Source organism: Labeo rohita, chromosome 6 (genome assembly GCF_022985175.1).
Source record: "Labeo rohita strain BAU-BD-2019 chromosome 6, IGBB_LRoh.1.0, whole genome shotgun sequence".
Taxonomy (NCBI): domain Eukaryota; kingdom Metazoa; phylum Chordata; class Actinopteri; order Cypriniformes; family Cyprinidae; genus Labeo; species Labeo rohita.
Window position 1 is genome coordinate 16,958,974 of NC_066874.1, and position 22,239 is coordinate 16,981,212.

General features: G+C 35.9%; 2 protein-coding genes and 1 long non-coding RNA gene across 3 annotated transcripts in view; all 3 read left to right on the forward strand.

Moving 5' to 3' along the window:
* espnla (espin like a) overlaps window positions 1–10,692 on the forward strand; it is a 35,962-nt gene extending 25,270 nt beyond the window's left edge. The window contains exons 6-10 of the mRNA XM_051112200.1: window positions 3,904–4,044; window positions 6,676–6,820; window positions 7,056–7,201; window positions 8,920–9,084; window positions 9,188–10,692. Of these exons, the coding sequence (XP_050968157.1) occupies window positions 3,904–4,044; window positions 6,676–6,820; window positions 7,056–7,201; window positions 8,920–9,084; window positions 9,188–10,672 (2,082 nt within the window). The 3' untranslated portion in view covers window positions 10,673–10,692. The remainder of the gene's footprint in view (window positions 1–3,903; window positions 4,045–6,675; window positions 6,821–7,055; window positions 7,202–8,919; window positions 9,085–9,187) is intronic.
* A 1,193-nt stretch (window positions 10,693–11,885) lies between these two features.
* Window positions 11,886–18,427, forward strand: klhl30 (kelch-like family member 30). Its single transcript, XM_051113457.1, has 8 exons — window positions 11,886–12,020; window positions 12,440–13,278; window positions 13,379–13,565; window positions 15,958–16,044; window positions 16,619–16,774; window positions 16,864–17,052; window positions 17,337–17,482; window positions 17,583–18,427. Exons 2-8 carry the CDS (start codon window positions 12,505–12,507, stop codon window positions 17,826–17,828), a joined length of 1,785 nt encoding a protein of 594 aa, XP_050969414.1. The 5' UTR covers window positions 11,886–12,020; window positions 12,440–12,504; the 3' UTR covers window positions 17,829–18,427.
* A 219-nt stretch (window positions 18,428–18,646) lies between these two features.
* On the forward strand, window positions 18,647–20,988 carry LOC127167425 (uncharacterized). Its single transcript, XR_007827985.1, has 3 exons — window positions 18,647–18,879; window positions 19,432–19,458; window positions 20,478–20,988. It is a non-coding gene; the product is annotated as an uncharacterized LOC127167425 (long non-coding RNA).
* Window positions 20,989–22,239: the final 1,251 nt, after the last annotated feature.

Genomic DNA, 22,239 nt, shown 5'->3' on the forward strand with positions numbered 1-22,239 from the left:
AGAAATGCTGAAATTTATGATGCTGGAGAGAATAAATTAACTGACCTGATTGTATTGTCACCTATTTTTCCATGGCATGCATTATTAAACAAATAATGGAAAGGTTCTGCTCATGCAATGCCCCATCTTTCAGTCTAAGACTTAAGAAGATTTTTGTCTGTTGATTAGTGTTGATGTGTGTAAGGTCACGTCCCCAGTTTAATGCGGTGTCAGAGATCAAAAACACAAAACAAAACAACAGCACCAAATTAATGAATGAAAGAGATACAGTGTCTCTGTCAGCATCTACTGATTTGACAGTCTCCTGCTTTCTATCACACTGCTCGCTTGTTCGCATGTGCTGATTGGTTTGTTCATTAGTGACATTGCCGGCTACCCAATCCACTGTGTAAATTATTAAGTGCATTCTCCTATCAGAGTTTATTGTTTATTGTCTGTTGGGCCATGGCCAGTTGTTGGGATGGTGTGGATGGAGTGAACACATCTCCGGGTTTGGTGTTCACATCGTGTGTCACTGTCCAGTGACACAAAGTGATCAGCCACTGCCTGTGTTGGATATCCACTACAATTAAGAGGACGGTAGTTTGTAAGTAACTATTGTGCTTTATATACGTGTTGTGTTTGTAGAGCTAATATATTGTTAGTATTTCTTTCCTGACCAATATGTTATTATTGTTAATTTCAGATATATCACATCAATGGCAGTATTTGAGCACATTTCACCATTGCTTAAACAACTTTTTGTTTCAAAACTGTCATAAGTTGCTTGTTTTAATTTTATATGAACTACATTTCCTCATAATTCAGAATTTGAAATGTTTTCATAGCATGATTATTGAACTTTTAACATATTGTAGTCTCTTTGTAATGTATATTAATATATTTTGTCTTTATTCTGCCTTTGAAAGTTCACAGTTTAGGGCTTTTAAAATTTCATCACTGAACCATTGAAATTCCTTTTTATATCTAATTGGTTGAATATATTACAATTTTATATTGTATAGACTAATTTTATAATACTTTGTCTAAATACATAAAAAATAGATATAGATATCTGAAATGCTAAAAGTAAAGCATCACACATATTGTAGTCTGTTACTGATTACATAATGAAAACTGTAGTTTGTAATGTAATCTAGGTTTCTCATTTTAGGTAAACTACTTTTTAGATTACTTTGTATCAAACTTGTTTTAAACTTAACATCAAATGTACCATATTGATAAAAAAATTACAATAAATCAATATCATACAGTGCATTAAACATTACATTAAATCAGAGTTTTCTAAACTGGGCGTAAAAAGAACTACAGTGGGTGTTTGTGAGTTGATAAAAAGTGAATAAATAATTAAATCATTAAAATGTACAGTTCAAATTATTTAAACCCTTGAATACTAAACATGGAAAAATATTTTATTTCCATTTGTGTAAATAATATTTAATCATGTACACTACCAGTCAAACGTTGTTGAACAGTAAGATTTTTAATGTTTTTAAAGAAGTCTCTTCTACTTACAATAAGTACAGTAAAAACAGTACAATTTTGATATATATTTGCTATTTAAAATAACTTTTCTATTTGAATATATTTTAAATTGAAATTTATTCCTGTGATTTCAAAGCTGAATTTTTAGCATCATTATTCCAGTCACATGATCCTTTAGAAATCATTCTAATATTCTGATTTGCTGCTAAAAACATTTATTTATTATTATTATTTGAATTGTATAGTGTATAATGTAACAAAAGCTTTCTATTTTAGATGAATGCTGATCTTTAAATCTTTTTATTCATCAAAGAATCCTGAAAAAATGTACTCAACTGTTTTAAATATTATTAATAATAATAATAATAATAATAAATGTTTCTTGAACAGCAAATCAGCATATTAGAGTGATTTCTGAAGGATTATGTGACACTAAAGACCGGAGTAATGATGCTGAAATTGTATCTTTGATCACAGGAATAAATTACATTTTAAAATATATTAAAATAGAAAGCAGTTGATATAAATAACACAAATATTTCACAATATTACTGCTTTTGCTGTATTTCGGATCAAATAAATGCAGGCTTGAGCAGAAGAGGATTAAAAAACCATTAAAAATCTTTCTGTTCAAAAACTTTTGACTGGTAGTGTAATCCAAAAAAAAAAAGTAACTGTAATCTGAGCATTTTAAAATGCAGTATACTCTAAATACAAGTACTTCATTTTTAGAAACTGATTACTGATTGTTATCAGTTACTACCCAGCACTTTGTATAAAATATTTATATTTATTTTGATATTTGCTAAACGTTACATTTAAAGGATGTTAAATTGTTACTGTTTTTAAATAATAACTCTACCAATAAATTAAATAAAACAAATAACAAATACGTCACCCATAAACTGTACACCCATAGTATTATGATTCATTGATTTGGCATTTTAGCTTTTCATTTAGTTATTATTTGTAGTATAAAATCTATCCTACAATTCTTTGTAAAACAGCTAACAGAAAGAATGCCATCTGAAGCTCATTCTTCATCCTTTCTCCATTTTAACATAAACTTTCCAGCACAGAGGATTTGCTGCTGTAGACACTTTGGACCGTTTTCACTCAATCCTCTAAATTTAAAAGCTGTCAAACATGTTCATCATGTGTTTTAACTGAAGGTGTAAAAGTGATTTAACATTGAATGTAGTGCTTATGTGTCAACACAAGTGTGTGGTCTTGAATTCCTCCAGAAAGCAGAGAGATGAGGAGGCTTTAACCTTAACCAAACCTTACACAAACCGTGCAGGCCTTCATATTTCTACCATTTCTGGTTCTTTTTTTCCCCCCAGATAATTTCATTGAATGTACTAGAACAGAACATTGAGAAATACCCCACCGTCTCTGCCTGTTTCAACGGCATATTTGAGTGATTTTATCTGTTTTATCTGAGTTCTTCCCCTGTCCAAAGCAACCGTTGAAAAAGAAAGACTGTAGGTTTCCACCATATAGGTCTTTGGGGCTTTTGCTGTAGCCTCACTCTCTCCATCAGTGTTTGTGTGGCCCACGAGGCAGAGGAGAGGATGGGAGGACCATGTTACTCCAGCATCCACTGCCTTAGCCACAGAAGAGGATAGCTGATGAAAACCAAATGTGCCATGGTGTCCACTGGCTTTGATTAAACCTTCACGCAGAGACAGATGCGTCCTGATCGTGAGTGAGCAACTGAACTGCAGCTCAAAGGTCACGAAGGAAAGAGATTCCACTCGCTAATGTAGTTTTGCCCCACATACCCGCATTACCCCTCCCAAAGTTTATCTATTTATGAATTGCACAACTTCTGGGAAATTTATTCCTGCCTTTGCCCAAGCCGTGTCACAGCGCATTTCGTGCTGTTTGGACATCAAAGTGCCGTGCGAGAGGAAATTGGGAGGACCACCTCACAGAGACAAAGCAAAATAGCATGCTGCGGCGTATCAGTGTTCCCTTTGATGCTCTGTGTGTGTGTGTGTTTTACAGCGAGCCCTTTGAGAGCCACATTTGATATGCATTCTGCATGGAGTCCATTAGGATATTACAGTTTCATCAGCGGTGATCTAAATGTTTCCATATACTCAGCATTTTCCCTCTGGTAAAGTGGGATCTAGATGTTGGGCTCAGGTACAACTATTTTGCCCCCCAGCTAGGGCCCCTCTTACTGTAATGCTCACATATCGTTGTTCTGACCACAACACTGCACAAAAGAAAGACCACAAATCGCTGTTTTTCATGTGTATGATTGTGATATTCTGCTGTGTCGTGGATCAAATGGCAATAATTGGCCTGTTATTCCATTGCCTTTCAGGTCTGTGTGAAATAACGTGCTTTGATGGCACACTACCTGAATCAGTAAATGTTATATGATAATAGAAGCTCTTTGTATTGCAGCTCTGTCCAGCTGCCCAACCTCTGGAAGAGAACTGTCCTATAGAGGAAGAGCTCAGAGAGAAACCAGCTGTGTCAAGACAACCCAGCTCCGATTATTACAGACAGATCACTAATACACACAAAGACATGGACAGTCTTAAGGTGAGTTTTAGATCTGTTCCACAATTTAGTAAGCTGTTTCTCTGCTTAGTTTCTACATAGCTGTCTTCTAAGGCAGCGTCCTAATCGCTAACACCTCATAAGGACTGGTTTCGAACGCAGTTTGTGAAAACAGCTCCATGTACCACACATACAGTTTTATGCACAGAATCTGTAAAAATGTGAATAAATTTAACAAAATAAGAGAGACCATACAAAATGCGTGTTGTTTTTTTATTTAGGACTGTCCTAAGTAAGATATTTTGCATTAAAGATGTTTACATATAGCCCACAAGACCAAAAAAAAAAAAGCTTAACTTACTAAAATAACCCCCTTGAAAAGTTTGGGAACCTTGGTTCTTAATACTGTGTGCGGTTACATGGATGATCTACGAAGTTTTTTTGTTTTGTGATGGTTGTTCATAAGTCCCTTGAACTATTAAAAAAAAAGTTTAAACATCCACTGATGCTCCAAAAGGAGGTATCATATGTAAAGTACTAAATGGGAAAAAAAATGGTATTTCAACAAAATTTGGACATTTTCATTGTGTTCAAAAGTTTTCACCCCCTGGCTGTTAATGAATTGTGTTTCCTTCTGGAGCATCAGTGAGTGTTTGAACCTTTTTTTAATAGTTGTGTTTGAGTCCCTCAGTTGTCCTCAGGAGAAGATGGACTATATGTAAACGTCTTTATGTAAAATACTCAGGACAGTACTAAATAACATGCATTTTGTATGATCTCTCTTATTTTGTTAAAATTATTCACATTTTCACAGATTCTGCTAGGGATTCCCAAACTTGAGCATAAAACTGTATGTTGGTTTGTTGTTAGCATGTTGCTAAGCTAAATATACAACACTCTAATAAGTACAAAACAGACATTATTGATTATTGATATGTGTTGGTATATTAAATGTTTCTTGTCTTTATACTGCAATTATTACATTTTTCTTTCTTTGTCTACCTTTATTGCACTAAACATGCATGTAATACTGACTAAAGCCCAAAGTATACTTTGAGAGGAGTTTACTATGGTATGTATGCTGTGTATGTGATGTAAATTTCATCATTAGCATAGTATACGCTTAGCCAGATGCGTATACACTGTGTGCTTAGCTCAAATATGCGCCTTGAATTTTTTTTAGCACCAGTTAGTTTGTCCACTAGGTAGCTACACTGTTCTGGCCTGTTGTTTCACAATAAAATAAGTAACGAATGAGACCGCAAAAAGATGGCTGCATTGACAGCCACTTTTGTCAGGAGGTTAAAGGGATACTTCACCCAAAAATAACTCACCCTCATGTTGTTCCAAAGACCTTTCTTCATCTTCAGAACACAAATTAACATATTTTTGATGAAATCCGAGAGTGTTCTGACCCTGCATAGACAGCAATTCAACTACTACGTTCAAGGCCCACAAAGGTAGTAGGACATTGTTAAAATAGTCCATGTGACATCAGTGTTCCAACCATCATATTATGAAGCTACAAGAGTAAAATCATTATTTTTGTTTTCTTTGTGCACAAGAAGTATCCTTGTAACTTTATAAACTTAAAGGGATAGTTTACCCAAAAAATGAAAATTAGCCCATTATTTACTCACCCTCAAGGCATCTTAAGTGTATATGACTTCCTTCTTTCAGACGAATCCTATTGAAGTTCTATTAAAAATTGTTCTGCCTCTTCCCAGCCTCTGAATTAGATGTGTTCCTGGGTCAACATATTTTAATCCAAAATTTTAATCTTGACCACATCCCTACACCTAAACCTAAACTTACCCATGAGTAATCCCTAAAATCAGAGGAAATGATAGATGAATGACACTGATGTACAAGCACCAAACACTGATTGTAAGCTAAACTTCATAAAAACTATACACTGTTTTTTCAAATCTGATTGGTTAATCACAGTGTTGTTCCAGGGTCAACAAAAACGTTGATCCAGGAACATGTCGTACTTGGTAAAATCAGGTTCTGCTATGTCCTACGTCATTCACCCCTGAGCGGCTTCTGTGTACAACATCTGGCGCAAACTAGAGGAAAATGCTAATTTTCATTTTTGGGTGAACTAACCCTTTAAGGTTAAACCACTGATGTCACATGGACTATTTTAACAATGTCCTTACTACCTTTCTGGGCCTTAAACATGTCAGTTGTGTTGCTATCTAAAGGTGCCAAGTCAAAAAGCTCTTGGATTTCACCAGAAATGCCTTAATTTGTGTTCCAAAGATGAACAAAGGTCTTATGGGTTTAGAATGACATGAGGGTGAGTAATTAATAACTGAATTTTCATTTTTTGGTGAACTTTTCCTTTAAGAGATACCTGCAACTCTAGTTTAAACATCTAGTTAAAAACATTTATCTGTCATAACTTATGGAGAAGACATTGGAAAAGGATGAAACTCTGTAGTTGAGTATGTTGAGTGCCTGTTTTTGCACACTCTGTCACATAAAGTATACTTTGAATTGCGACACATCCAGCTGTACACATATGCTTTAAAATGTTCCCTTCATGAGCAGCTCAATAGATTTTGTAACAATTACAGCAGAAAAGTGTGTTTTACAGGATTAGTATCTGGCTGTAGTATGTGTCCATTTTCAATTGACTGGCTTTCCATTTCTTTTCAACCCCACCAGCATCCTGAGACAGAAGATTCCCCTCAAGCCCGTTACCCCCCTTCGACTCTTTCACCTTCTCCTCCCCCTTCCACCACTACCCCCTCGCCTCCATCTTCTACATCACATGGGAACGCTTTCCAGAATGTCCACATGGCCACTACGGGTGAGAAAGCCCTAAGGGGGCTGTTTAATACCCCTATTGTATATGTATGTTCTGCAATCCTGACAGCATTTTGTGGGCACTGCTGTCACCATTGACTCATCCTTCCTTAATTTCACTTGATGACTTAATTCCAGTTCAATGAGTAATGGTAATCAGCCTATGTGAATATGATCAGAACATAACTGGAAACAGATGAGAGTAACAAATGATGTTCTTGTTCTGATTGTCATTGCAGTGGTGAAGAACCTTAGTTCCAGTACGCCTCCGATTAAGCCAGTACCAGAGAAAGGAAAACTGTTTATGGGAGAAATGAAACTGGGAGATGTAAAATCTATTGCCAGCCTTAAGAAATCTGGATTGACGGCAGATTTGACAATTTCAGTTAAGAAATTTAACATTCACATTCTCACATTATCATTGGATTTAAGGCTGTCTTCACACTAGCAGAATACAGCTGTCATTCCTGTATTAGAGTGCTATACAGAGTTACATGACAACTGCATTCTATAACCGAACTGACTCCCTTAATTTTTTTGATGTACACTTGCAAATAGAAATGTACTGAGTAACTAGTTGTTGTGTGATCACATCAAACTTAAGAACTTTACACTGGACGTAATTTATTTTTTGGGATTGAGATGGAAAGTGGAGCTGGAAAGCCAGAAGTTTTAGATTCAGTCATTGTTTTCAACTGGAGCAGTTTAGTTTAGTCACAAATCAACCATACACTTTACAGTTTCCATTGTCATGGAATTCACCATCTTGAATATTTCAGAATCTGCATAATGTTAGTTATTTTACCAAAATAAGAGGGATCATACAAAATGCATGATGTTTACATATAGTTCACAAGAGAAAATAATAGTTGAATTTATAAAAATTACCCAGTTCAAAAGTTTATATACACTTAATACAGTGTCGTTACATGAATGATTCACAGCTGTGTTTTTTTGTATAGTTGTTCATGAGTCCCTTGTTTGTCCTGAACAGTTAAACTGCCTGCTGTTCTTCAGAAAAGTCCTTCAGGTCCCACAGATTCTTAGGTTTTTCAGCATTTTTGTGTATTTGAACGGTTTTCAACAATGACTGTATGATTTTAAGTTCCATCACAACGGGCCTCGTATACAGTAATTACAGAAGGTTCAAACGCTCACTGATGCTTCAGAAGAAAACAATGCATTAAGAGCCAGGGGTGTAAACTTTTGAATGCAATGAGGATGTGTACATTTTTCTTATTTGGCCCAAATACCATATTTTCACTCCTTTTTTGCAGATTCTGCAAGGTGTATGTAAACTTTTGACTTCAACTGTAAATTTAAACTGTAACTTTTTTTTATTGATAATAAAGTTGTTGTGTGAACAGAACAATTTACCAGTTGTCTTCCCTTACCAAAACTAACCAGGGTTTTACTATAAATGATGGTAAACCATGGTTGTGCTACACTAACCGTAGTTTCCCTGGTGAAAAAAAAACAGCATATGCTGGTAGGTATGTTTTGATGCTGGGATGCTGGCTAAGCTGGTCCTTTGCTGGTTTATGCTGATCCTTTGCTGGTTTATACTGGTCCTTGACCAGCAACATGACCAGCAAAACCAGCAGAGGACCAGCTTAAACCAGCTAAGGACCAGCTTAAACCAGCATCAAAACATACCTAACCAGCATCCCAGCATCAAAACATACCTACCAGCATATGCTGGTTTTTTCACCAGGGTTAACCAGGGTATTTGTAGTAAAACAGTGGTTATACAAATGGTAATCAGTATACCAAAAACATGGTTGCTACACTTGCAAATCCATGGTTAATTTTCATAAGGGTTAGTAAATATAGTTAATATAGTAAATATAGTAACCATGTGATTGTTTAAATTAATTTATTTATTGAATTTACCTTTTATGAAATTTACTAAAGCACTTTAGCATATATGTAAAAGAAATCTGCATCAAAATACAAAAAAGGAACTTTAACAACCAAGTTAATGGTGTTCTGGATTTCATATTAGCCAAGCACGATAGTGCTGTTTTTGTTTTTCCATGTACTTAAGGGCACAGTTTGAACTACAGTGCTTGCCAATACATTATTGTCTTTTTTTTTTTTTAGAATAAAATGGTGGTGTTACCAACAGAGGAGGCTAATTTGTCTGATATTGATTACCTGGTACCCATGCATGATGAGAAGGGCAGACCTATAGCAGAATGGAAGAGACAAGTGATGGTACGACAGCTACAGGCCAGCTTATTTGACCAAGAAACCCAGAGGATAAAGGTGAAGTACAAATACTGCATTAAATGTCTTTTAAATACATGATGTTCTGACTGCAGCTTTCTCCACATTGAATTTTAACTGAACATTTTATCTTATTTAACAGGAGAGCAGTAGTAGATATACAAAGATGGACAGTTGGAGGTACTCCCAGGCTCACAATGCCATCCTTGGTCCATTCGGAGAGCTTCTAACAGAGGATGACCTCATTTATCTAGAGAAGCAAATTGAGAGTGTCTCGATGCAAAAGAACTGCGAGGGCTATGAAATGGAGATTGCTCGTCTGGCCGAAGAACTTCGAAACATTCTTCCGGCACCCATCGTCAACATCACAGTCAACACCCAGTACAAGAACTCCACACAGACTCCCTTACCTGTTTGGTGCAACCGTATTTCAGGCATTGTGAAGAGTATGTCACTGCTTATGACCAACCTAACAGACCAGCCCTACTGCAAAATGCCAAACACAGAGCTTGTGAATGTCTTCTCCCAGCCATCAGAGAGGCAAGCCTTAAACAGAGGCAGGAGGGCGAAGATAGAAAATGAGATTCAGCAGTTTGGAGTCTCTGTGAGGAACCTGAAGTCTAATTTTGAGAATCAGAGTGATTCCTCAGAAAAGGATACAGGGGTGACAGAATCATTGGATGAACAAGAGCAAGAACCAGTAAAAAATGGTTCAGATGAGGTTTCTGAAAAACAAGAACTAACAGCAGAGGTTGACCAGATTGATGATTCATCTATTGACTATGTTATTAGCGATGCCATGGAAAGTACAACCCTACGCAAGGAACGTATTGTGGTCTTGTTCCTTGGTCACTGGAAGAAGTCGGCTTATACTGTAACTGTGAGAAATGCTCAGAGGAAGCAAAGCGTTGATTCGCTGAATATATCTAAGAAGCCGAAATGTGAACGCAAAGCCAGCTTGGATATCTCTCCAAAGGACACTATGGAAAATGGCAAATTGGGGCACTTCTTTAAGCAGAGAAGCGCTATCAATAAGATGATTGGGAACTGGAGAAGCATGATCTCATTTGTACCATCGCGGCAGATCCGAAGACTCAACCGGCAGCAGGCAATTTACTCACCTGAGCAGTTCCTGCCTCGTGTGGATGGATCTCCCGTTGACTATGATACGCTGACACTCGACCTCTTCATGCTCGGCTACTTTCACATACTTGAGCTAGATTTGCCAGCAGACGAGAGGAAAATGAGACACTTGCTGTGCTTTGAAGTGTTCGACCATGTGGGCCGTTTCACCTGGGAGACTGTGCGTGATTTTCACAAGGCTGTAATTCAGGACATTGAGGCGGGGAACCGGGAATGGAAGGATGGATTGGAAGACATTAAAGTGAAGTTCTTCGGAGATGGATCAGGCCAACCAGAGCTTGAACATTCAGAACAGACCACAATGGTAGAAACAAGGCCTGTGCCTAAAGTCATTGTACAGACGCCTACTCCAGATGAGAGCGATGTCCTGAGAAGTAATGCAGATATTAGTAGTCTGACTAATGAAGAGATTTGCAAATATATTGACCGCAGTTTTGCTTTCTGGAAAGAAAAGGAGGCAGAGATATTTGATTTTGAGGAATGACAATAAGCCTTTTTTGGAGGGAAATGTACATAGAGATTTCTTTGTATCTTTAAAGGATTAGTTCACTTCCAGAATAAAAAATTTCCTGATGATAATTTACTCACCCCCATATCATCCAAGATGTTCATGTCTTTCTTTCTTCAGCTGAAAAGAGATTAAGGTTTTTGAGGATTCCAGGATTTGGATCTTCCAGGAAGTGGATCTTGTGGGCCAGATTTGAGGATCCCTGCTCTACACCATCCAAGCCAAAGAAAAAGGGTCTCATCTAGCAAAACGATTCGTCAATTTTCTGAAAAAATAAACCTCAACTTCACATATAGTCGTCGATGGAAAAGTCACACATGACATAGCCGGAAGTATCAACCCAGTGTTTACAAAGTGAACGTGCAAAGAAAGTCAAATGCTGTTTACAATAAAAAAAGGTAAAACAATGTTGGATGATTTTGAAGTTGGAGGAGAAAATGAGATGGAGTGAATCAAAGTACATAGACGAAGAACTAACTTTTTTTTTCAGACGAAGAACTAACCACACATGACTTTTCCAATGTGATTACACAATGTGTGATGAAAATGACCAATCGTTTCGCTAGATAACACCCTTATTCCTCAGCTGGGATCATGTAGAGTCCTTTGAAGCTGCATTGAAACTGTAATTTAGAGCTTTAATCCATTGAAGCCCACTATATGGGGAAAAATCTTGGAATGTTTTTCTCAAAAACCTTAATTTATTTTCGACTGAAGAAAGAAAGACATGAACATCTTGGGTGACATTGGGTGAGTAAATTATCAGGGAATTTGTATTCCGCAAGTGAACTAATCCTTTAAATTTATATATATTTTGAATTTGATGTAGAACTGGTACCAATATTTATACAGTTGTGACATGTAAGGCATGCTTTCGCCATTTATTCTCCAATTTTCCAGGAGTGCAAGGTAGAAGACTGCCATAAATTGAAGTGTTTGTCTTTTTGTCAGAATTATCAATTTGTGATTTATGATGCAAATCTGTTGAGTTTTTGTTACTCCTTGAGAATCAGACATTTAGAGACTGAATTTACACCAATATTGCAGGCTGCTTACCCTAATGATTAAATAAATGATCATCTGACTGTTTACTCTTACACAGAAAGTTGTGTGTATCTCTTTAAGAGCAGGTGGGAGCTTAGCAGTACTATTTAGACTCTGAGTATAGCCCCCCCTCAGAATGACTATCCTAAATATAGCAGTGTGAAAGACAAGCATGCTGTCCCAGTGACTCTGCAAAAGACAGCGTGTCCCACACCTCAGACAGCAGCAACAAAAAAAGTACTGTGAATAATGTATGAATTCTGCTTTCATTCTCAAGCTGGTAAGTTCAATGTTTTCTTGTTTTGTTGTGTTAAAAAGAATTGTTTAACATCCAGTGATATTCAGCAGTGATATTTTTATGTATTTTGTGTGCAAACTCTCTCACAGGCGAAGACATGAATCTTGAATGGTAGTAAATTTGATTCTCAGAATTATACTCTCCCAGTGTGGCTATCAGATATATTGTCTTTGGCAAGAACCTGTTTTTAACTCTGGCGATAATCGCCTGATAATTTGACTTATATTGATGTGCTAACATGACTTCACTCTCTTCCAATTTCTTCCTGAAATGTTCTGTTACCAAGCAGAGAGAACGAAAATTTGTCCTTAGGTCATAGGAGGCTCCTCACTGCTATGATCATGAATGTTGCAATCAGATTGCATGTGACTGATTATACCCATTTGTCTTGTCCTTTGTAGGTAAACACTGAAAACATCTGTTGGTTGGCCCCGAATGCATTAAGGCCACAGGTCAAAGTTTCGTCATGGTGCGTAACATAGACGATCTAGACTTCTGCCTCTCTTCCCATCCGCAGAGCATCTTAGAGGGCCTGCGCTCCCTCTGTTCTCAACCCAAACTTGTGGATGTCACCTTGAGCGCCGGTGGACGGGATTTTCCCTGTCACCGCGGAATCCTCGCACTCTGTAGCCATTACTTCCGTTCTATGTTTTCAGGAGATTTTGTGGAGAGCATTGCTGCTCGTGTCGAGCTTCATGATGTAGATCCCAGTGTTTTGTCGCAATTGTTGGACTTTGCTTATACAGGGAAACTCACCATCAACAAAAACAATGTAGAAGGACTCATCTGCACATCCAGCCAGCTCCAGTTCCACACCGTCCGTACTGTATGCAGTCGATATCTCCAGCACCAAATAGATGCCACAAACTGTTTGGGAATCCTTGAGTTTGGAGAGATCCATGGCTGTCCTGAAGTTGTCGCCAAAGCTTGGAGCTTCCTGCTTGAAAACTTTGAGGCCGTGCAGCAACATGAAGAGTTCTTGATGTTGGAGAAAGACAGGCTAGTGGCCTGCCTGAAGGATGAGGATCTACACATAAGAGATGACCGGTCTTGTGTCGAGGCTGTTTTGGCCTGGGTCAGGCATTGTAGAGAAAGTCGGATCTCCCATCTGGGAGAATTGTTGGGCATGGTGAAGCTTTCCCTCCTTACAGAATCCTACCTCACTGAGAACTTGCTTAAAGAGCCATTGGTGCAAGACTCACTAGAATCCAAAGAGTTTGTAGAGAGAATGTGTAGAGAGGTCAGACAAATCTTTTTTATATAGAAATCTCCTAAACATAATGTTCCTATACTACAAAATGATTATTTTAAATTATTATTATTCTTTAATTTTTCTTCAGAAACGAGAAATGACAGGAGGTGAGTCAGAGCCGAGAGTGACTCAGAATGCCCTTAATCTGCAGGAGGTTTTATTTGTGATGGGTGGTCGCTCGCTGGATGACTCGGATGATGAAGATGAGGATGAAGATGAAGACAGAGATAGAAGGTTGCACCCCAGAAATTGTGGTTTCTACAACCCAAAGCTTGGTAAGGACAACTTAAGCTGACACCAATTTGTAAGTTTATAAAAGAAGAACTAGGTTCATTTGGAACACTTAGAGGGGACATCGAATGCAAAATTCACTTTATATAAATGTATCTTAGAGGTATGTGGATGCAAGCACCCTACAATGATAAAAATCCATTTGCTGCTTTTTTAAAAATTAAAAAAAAAAAAAAAACTAAACAGTCTCATTTATTAAGCCGTTTTGATTTTCTGAGCAATATGATGTCATATTGATCGAGCCCCGCCCATGATCACTAATGGACTGTCCCATATTAGCAAATTTCCACCCTCAGCCAGTTGTACGCTGTCCGCCATTTTCTCTGTGCTTGAGCAGCTGTAGCAAGAAATGAAGAGAGGGGTGGGTGGGCATTAGCTCATTATCATTTAAAGAGACATGTACTGAACATGTTGCTGTGGACAGAGCTGTTTTTGACATGGTAATAAGGTGTTGTTTTACACAACCACTGAGGAATTTTAAACAAAGTATGTTGCAGACATTTTGTGAAGACCCTAAAAAATCATATCAACTTGTGGAACATGGGCATCCAATGTCCACTTCAAGATCTGATGTGCATAATACTAGTCAAGTTTGAAAACACTATGCATTAGAAAAGTTATAAAGGGTGTGGTATTTGTTTTAGCCAAAATGTAGGAAAACTAGCAACACCCATAATGCACTGGGCTTAATCCAGCTGTTTGTGAGCAGGGATACAAAAAAAGCACTGGAGCTGTCAAAATTCCAGCGGAAAATACATTTTACATCATTCGGTGGCATTTTGCTGACAAATAAACGGGGATGGTTTAATGCAAGTAACAGAGAAAGAGTTGTTTATTTACCTTAGTAAAAAAGGTAATAGATTTAAAATGCATTTATTTTATACTAATAGTTCAAGGCACATTTATTAATATTAAACCTAAAATACTTTTTAATGTCACTATTGATGAGGATTGTATGATCTTTAAATAAGATGTGATCCTGGACCACAAAACCAGTCATAAGGGTTAATTTTTTGAAATTGAGATTTGAGCTGAATAAATATGCTTTCCATTTATGTATGGTTTGTTAAGATTTGGCTGAGATACAACTGTTTGAAAATCTGGAATCTGAGGGTGCAAAAAAACAAAAATATTGAGAAAATCGCCTTTAAAGTTGTCCAAATTAAGTTCTTGGCAATGCATATTACTGATCATAAATTAAGTTTTGATATACTTACAGGAGGAAATGTACAAAAAATCCTCATGGAGCATGATTTAATATCCTAATGATTTTTGTCATAAAAGAAAAATTAACAATTTTGACCCATACAATGTATTGTTGGATATTGCTACAAATATACCAGTGCTACTTAAGACTGGTTTTGTGGTCCAGGGTCACATATCGGTCTTTAAACGCAAAATATTTAAACATCTTCTGTACAGAAGAACCCTAAACAACAGACGATTTCAAATGTAATTTAACACAATCGTCAGACATAAAACAGCATCAAAATTATAGTTATGTTTAACTGGTAATAATGACCGTCAAGCTTTGAGATGTTGATCAACTCCATCTATGTTTTGATCATAAATAGTCTTTTGTTCAAAATGTTGTTTATTTATTTATTTTTTTATTTATGAAATAATGAATATACCCACATTCAAGTGTTTATTAAAAAGAATGCATGAAGCTAAAATAAAATGTTTTTATTTACAAGCAGATACCCTGTTCTTTCTTTTGATGTTTTGTATGTTCAGATAATAATATAACAAAATATATACAAATGAATAGGGGAGAGCGGGGACGAAAGTAACATGGGACAAAATTAACAAAGCGATTTTCTTAGAGCCTGGACTACATTTGCTTTCCAAGCTGTGACAGCACATTCAGCACGAAACCTTTGACGGAGCTTAGAAATATTACGTGATTTCGTTGTTGTTTTCCGCGGTTAGGTCTGGAAAGCAGTTTTCGAGTACAATAAGTAAATGATGGAAATTATGAATTGACTAATTTCTTTACAATACTAAAATATTAATTTTTAAATAGATAAGTGAAATTGTATAAGAAAAAGCAGTCAAAATGGGAATGGGAATAAAAACAATGGGAATAACCTAAAAACTGTTTAAAAAGCATCCCAGAATGCTTTACATCATGGAAATTTTGTATTATTTAATGTGTTTCATATTTCACTTGACTATTATTCTGAAACGTTGAAACTAATAATAAAGTAAATAAGTCCAAACCTTTGATTGGTAGTGTCAAAATAATCAAAAGTCAATACTATGAACTATCTGGGTTGTCATCTGATAAGGTCTCATTTATTCTGTTCACTCTACATGCTGTATACATTTGCTTTTTTAAGATTTTAAGTGCATTTTATTCTATTTTTTCCATAGGGCAGTGGTTTCAGCTACCTGATTTTCCCAACTACAATAAATGGGGTTTTTCTGTCGTCTCCTTAAATAACAACGTGTATGTCACAGGTGAGCTGATTTAGCTGTTGCTGAAGGCTGTAGCTCGCATATCATAACATGTTTTCTTCACAATATTTATTGGAATATGTTTAATTTGTGGATTGGCTGGTTTAGATTGTAAGCCTCAAACCATAATGACAAGAAAAAGAAAGAAAGCAGGAGACAACTTCTATTTTTACCTAGAGAAAACAAATCCACAGATTTTCTGGGTATTTATAGAGACTAGGCCCTTTGGGAAAGGATCAGTGAGATTTATAGTTTTATTGCACACATGAATGGAATGTCATCTCCATTGAGGATTAGGAGATGCTAAGTTAAAACAGTCCCCTGTCTTACAGACAATCCTGATAAGACTCTCATAAGACCTGAAGCCACTTTAGAAATGTGGGGATTAGAGCACAAAGAAACAGAACATTAACTTTGTGATGACCTGGGAAACTAGAAGCGTTATTGCCTGATGTTGCCTGGTCACCAACGGGGGCGTTTGAACCGTTCTTTTGAGCTGAGAATTTATTCAAATAAATCAGCAAAGCCTTCATCTGAATTTATATGAAATGGAAAAAACGTTTTTTCCAACTCTCAGGGGGATCAAGGGGGTCTCAGTCCAACACCTGGTCCACCACAGAGACCTGGAAGTACATCACTCGTGAGGGGAAGTGGGTCACTGTCGCACCAATGTTGCGGCCCAGGACTAACCACTCTTCTGCAACTCTCAATGGAGAGATTTATGTAATTGGGGGTAAGAAAACAAATCAGTTTCTAACTGGAGGCTTCAGACAAATGATTTTGGGTCAATGCAGAACTGGACATTTGTCTTTTCATTGACAGGGACTACAATGGATTTTGTCGAAGTTGAACATTACGACCCATTCAGTAATTGCTGGACTCTTACGGGGCCAGCGCTGAAATATGTGACTAACTTTACAGCCACATCTTGTGAAGGAAAGCTTTACCTCATTGGTTCTTGTGCTGTTAAATATAATGCCCTGACTATGCAGTGCTACAATCCTGTAATAGGTAAGAAACGACACATGTCACCATGGTTCAGATGTATTTAACTCTTATTAATAGGCATTACGAGTATCAGTAAAAACAAACCAAGAGCTTCTAATTTCATATTACAAACAGTTTTATGTTGAAAGTAGTAATTCAAAATGATTTTATGAGACACTTTACAAGACACAGTGTAAATTATAATGTTCTTCAACCATGGAGTCCTGCCAACATCTAGTTGTGACTACAGTTCAATTCCGTGTAGTTTGAGTATACTTTTGTTTAATAAGATTTCTCTTCTTCAACAGATAGCTGGTGTATCATCTGTTCTCCTTTCATTCCTAAATATCTCTCTTCTCCTTGCTCTGTTTCTATGGATGGAGTCATTTACCTCGTAGCAGATAACACCAAAAAGGTCTATCTGTATAACCCAGAGGGCAATATGTGGGAAAAAGTGAGTTTTAGATGATATTCATAATTCTTTTTACACAGAAATTTAAACCTTCATATTCTATTGTGACTGACTACTGTTTTTTTTATGTTTTTTACTCCAGATTCAGTTTCTACACACTCTTCATGAGAATGGGGATTTGGTGGTTCTAGGTGGGCAGTTGTATGTGACTGGGGGGCACTGGAAGGGCATGGAGGGGGATTATGGTGTGGAAGTGGAAATATACAACAGAGCCTCCAACACTTGGAAGGTGGAGTGCTTTCTTCCCAGGCTCTGGACTTACAGTGGCTGCTGTTCCATCTTCCTGGACACTTCACAGTGGACTGAAATCTTCCCTGAAGAGACTTAATATCTGTTCTGTCTTCTAAATCCTGACTGCTTTTGGTGCAAAAACAAAGCTAAATTTTGTATAGTGAGTTTTGGCAATATTATAAATGTTTGATAAGCAGATTTTTTTTTTAGACTTTTTACATAATTTAGCCAGCGTTTCTTTGCCTTTAATGTGGCCAATGAAAATCTTTGAATTAAATGGCCTTTAGTTCTTACACATATAATGGATGATTATATATATCTTATATACACACACAAAAATATTGGTTCTTCAGCAGTTCTTTGGGGTGGTTGAGGTGCTACAATTACATTTAGACATTTAGCAGATGCTTTTATCCAAAGTGTTTACAAAAGAGGACAATGGAAGCAATCAAAATCAACAGAAGAGCAATAAAACACTCTCTTAAAAGTACATATTAGTACTTTAAAAGTACATATTTGTACCGTTTCATTTTGTATCTTAGGGTACCGCCCCAGCAACAGAACTGTACCTTTTATCTGACAGTGCATGGAAGTGCTATGACAAAGTCTCAGTTAGCCTAATGCAGTACACGTAGCAAGGTTTTTTTTTTAATTATATAATAAATAAAAGGAAAACAGAATAGAAAAAAAAAACTAGCTAGTGCTAGACAAAAAGAACAGAGAAGCTAGTGTTATTTATTTATTTTTTTTTTTACGAAAACAAGCAGTAAGTAAATGAATAGAGTATTAGTCTAAAAGGGCAAGATATATAAAGAACCTGTTAGGCCCACAATGGATCTTTAGTGGTTCTTTGGGGTGGTTGAGGTGCTACATACACTCTTAACCCGGATTTTGTCTAAACCAAAAAATGTAAGCAGTCATTACGTATTCTTTATTGTTTTTTTAAAAAAAGTTGTCACTGCTAAAAAATAGTAGTTGTTTGCACTATTTAGACAAATAATTGACTACACTGATCAAGTTAAGAAGACATCACTCAGTATGTTACGTTTTTGAAAAGGGGGAGGGGCTTTTTGAAGCAGGTCGTGTGAACAGAGCTGCTTCACTGAAGAGACGCGCCAACGGTTAATCTTTGAAAACAACGTGAATCGGTGAGTTTATAAAGAGTATTATCTGCAGATATCTTTCTGAAAAAAAGTGCTAACCCAAAATATGGACCGATGTTAAACTCTAAAAAGATGACAAAGTGTTAATGTGCAGATAGACGCTTTTTTTTTCTGTCGGTTCATGGTTTAGATATAACGTTAACTTTTAATTCAGCTATTTTTTGTCATTTCATATATCGTAACATTATCCAGAGTGTTTTTGTATGCTCACAGTTTAGCTGCAGCTTGTTTATTTCGTTAACTTAGTTATTTTTTTCTGCTGGTTCGCACTCATGCATGTAACGTTAAGAGTCCATGCATGTAATTTACACGTGCTTTCCATGTGGCTAATGCTAGCGTGTGTATTTTTTTATTTTAAACTAATTGGGAAAAAATGCTACTTTAAGTTTTGCATTAGTGATTTTTTATATAGCTGTTAACTTATCGAAACTTGGAATATACAAGATCATTACTTGGTGCCTAACTTTTACAGTGGAATTTTATCTGCAACTTTTTCTAAACTTTTTCTAAAAGTTTACTTATGCTCTGTTTTCACAGGTCCATGTGAGAAGATGCAGTGGAAGTGTAAGTTTTGTGAATTTATATGTGACAAAGTATCAGAGTATCTAATGCTCATCAAGGCTATATTTACTTAATCAAAAATACAGAAAAAAAGTGTTTTTACAATTTAATTTTTATTTTATTTTAATATACTATAAAATATAATTTATTTCTGTGATGCAAAGCTTAATTTTCATCAGCTGTTACTCCAGTCTTAAGTGTCACATGATCTTTCAGAAAACATTCTAAATTTATTATGCGAATTATCAATGTTGAACAGTTGTTCCGTCAACTATTTTTGTGGAACCTGTGATTAATTTTTTCAGGATTCTTTGTTCAATAACAAGGTTTAAAAAAAAAAAAAAGTTTTGAATAAATAAAAAGTTTGGGGTCAGTATATTTTTTTTTTTTTTTTTTTTTTTTTTTTTTGAAAATTAATACTTTTATTCACCAAGAATGTGTTCACTTAATAAAAAGTGATAGCACAAATTTACATTGTTGGACAAGATTTATATTTTGAATAAATGCAGTTTTTTTTTTTTTTTTTTACCTTGTTATTGAACAAAGAATCCTGAAAAAAATAATCACAGGTTCCACAAAAATAGTTGACGGAGCAAGTGTTCAACATTGATAAATCACATAATAAATTTATCATATTAGAATGACTTCTGAAAGATCATGTGACACTTAAGACTAGAGTAACAGCTGAGGAAAATTCACCACAGATATTAATTACATTTTATAGTATATTAAAATTAAAAAAATATTAAATTGTAAAAACATTTTGCAATATTACTGTTTTTTTCTGTATTTTTGATCAAGTAAATATAAGCATTAATTAATAAAAGCATTACAAGTCTTACTGATCCCAAACTTTTGACCGTGTGAGTGATAGTTTTTTTTTTTTTTTTTTTTTTTTTTAAACTAACCCTTTTAATGAAGTGTTGAAAAAGCAGTCATAACCAATTCATACATTAGACTATTTGTTTAACATAATTAATAGTTATTTAATGACTAATGTCTTGAATGTGTTCTGTTGTTAGGACTCTGCTGATGATCATGTGTTCCAAGACCTTGACCTTGGAATCCTCCTTGTTGAGCGTGAAGGTGCTGTGTCTCCGTCCTCTCTGCATCTCAATCCAGCCTCATTTAAGATTGTCATCGAGGGAGAAGTTGTGATGAAAAGCATTAAAGACTTGCCAAAGGCTATGTGCCTTCTCTTTGGACTTACATATGCACTTCATCTAAGCTACCCCAAACCAATGAAGAACACATTTCAGTTCATCCAGCAGGTACTTCTAATGTTGGGCCACACTGACTTGAAGCCCAGGTTACAGACATTAAAGAACCAGCTTGCAATTTAATTTTGACAGGAGTGGCTGTTTACTGTTCTTGATGTGCACAATTAATCTCTGAGGTGATTCTCTTGTTCCAAATATCCTGTCATTGCTGTAAGTTAAATTAAACCAGTTAAATTGAAAGAGGTTAAAAGAGAAAGAGTTTAAAAGAGAAAATAAAGAGTTAAATTGTACCAGTTTTCTGTGGTAAAAATGTTTAAAATTCACAGGAGTCATCTTTGTTTCAAAGAGTTGACTCAAGTTTTAATGCTTATCTAGTTTCAATGCATGTTTAGTCATTCAGAGGGATATGGCATATTGTTGAATACTATGTGTTCATGTTACTGTAAGCAATCTGTACAGTTGTTGACTAGCAAATAAGAATTGTATGTCAAAAAAATGTTACTTGTCTTTTGTATGACAAGTTCATACATGGAGGAATACACTGTACTGCTTGTTTTTATGAGCAATAAAAACATTGGAATGCGGTTAGTTTATTTCTTTAACTAGTATTATTTCTTAATTTTAAGGCATTATGTAATATATCATTTATCAATAGAATTAATATTCAATAAGATTTTTTAATATAAATTGTACACCAAAAAAAAAAAAATAGTGTGAACTAATGGTTTTCAGTAAAGACTACTAATGCAAACCTGATTTGTCTGTTGCACCCACTAACATTTTTATGTTTACAAAGCTTAACCCGTTTAGTTTTAGATTTGTAAAAACTAATCTTGTTTAGTGCAACGGGTTTCCACGCAATTTTCTAGTAAAGTCAACTAATTCGGGTTAAGAGTGTAGTGCCGCTACCATATAAAGAACCTGTTAAGCCCAGCATGGTTTTTCAGCAGTTATTCAGCATTATTTTTGGGGTGGTTGAGGTGCTATATAGCACTGCTATCATTTAAAGAACCCAGTATGGTTCTTCAGTGGTTCTTTGGGGTGGTTGAGGTGCTTTAAAGCATTGTTATGTTATAAAGAAACTGTTAAGCACAGTATGGTTCTTTAGCGGTTCTTCAGCATGATTGAGGTGCTATATAGCACCATTACTGTATAAAGAACCTGTTAAGCCCAGTATGGTTTGGGGTGGTTGGGGTATTATATAGCATCGCTAAAGTATAAAGAACCTGTTAAGCCCAGTATGGTTCTTCAGCGGTTCTTTGGTGTGGTTGAGGTGCTATATAGCACCACTACTGTATAAAGAACCCACTAAGCCCCTGTATAGTTCTTTAAAGGTTCTCTAACTCTCTCTTAGTCTCTTAATTTAGTTGGGGAAAGTAATAAAAAACAACATACACTGCATTTCCTGACGATAACATGTTTCTCAACTTCTTTTCCCCTTACGAAAATGAACCATGGTTTTATTACAGTAAAAGTGTAGTGACCATGGTTCTTTGGCGTATTGATTACTTTTACTACAAATACCATGGTTATACTATGGTTAGAATACCAATAGAATGCCACT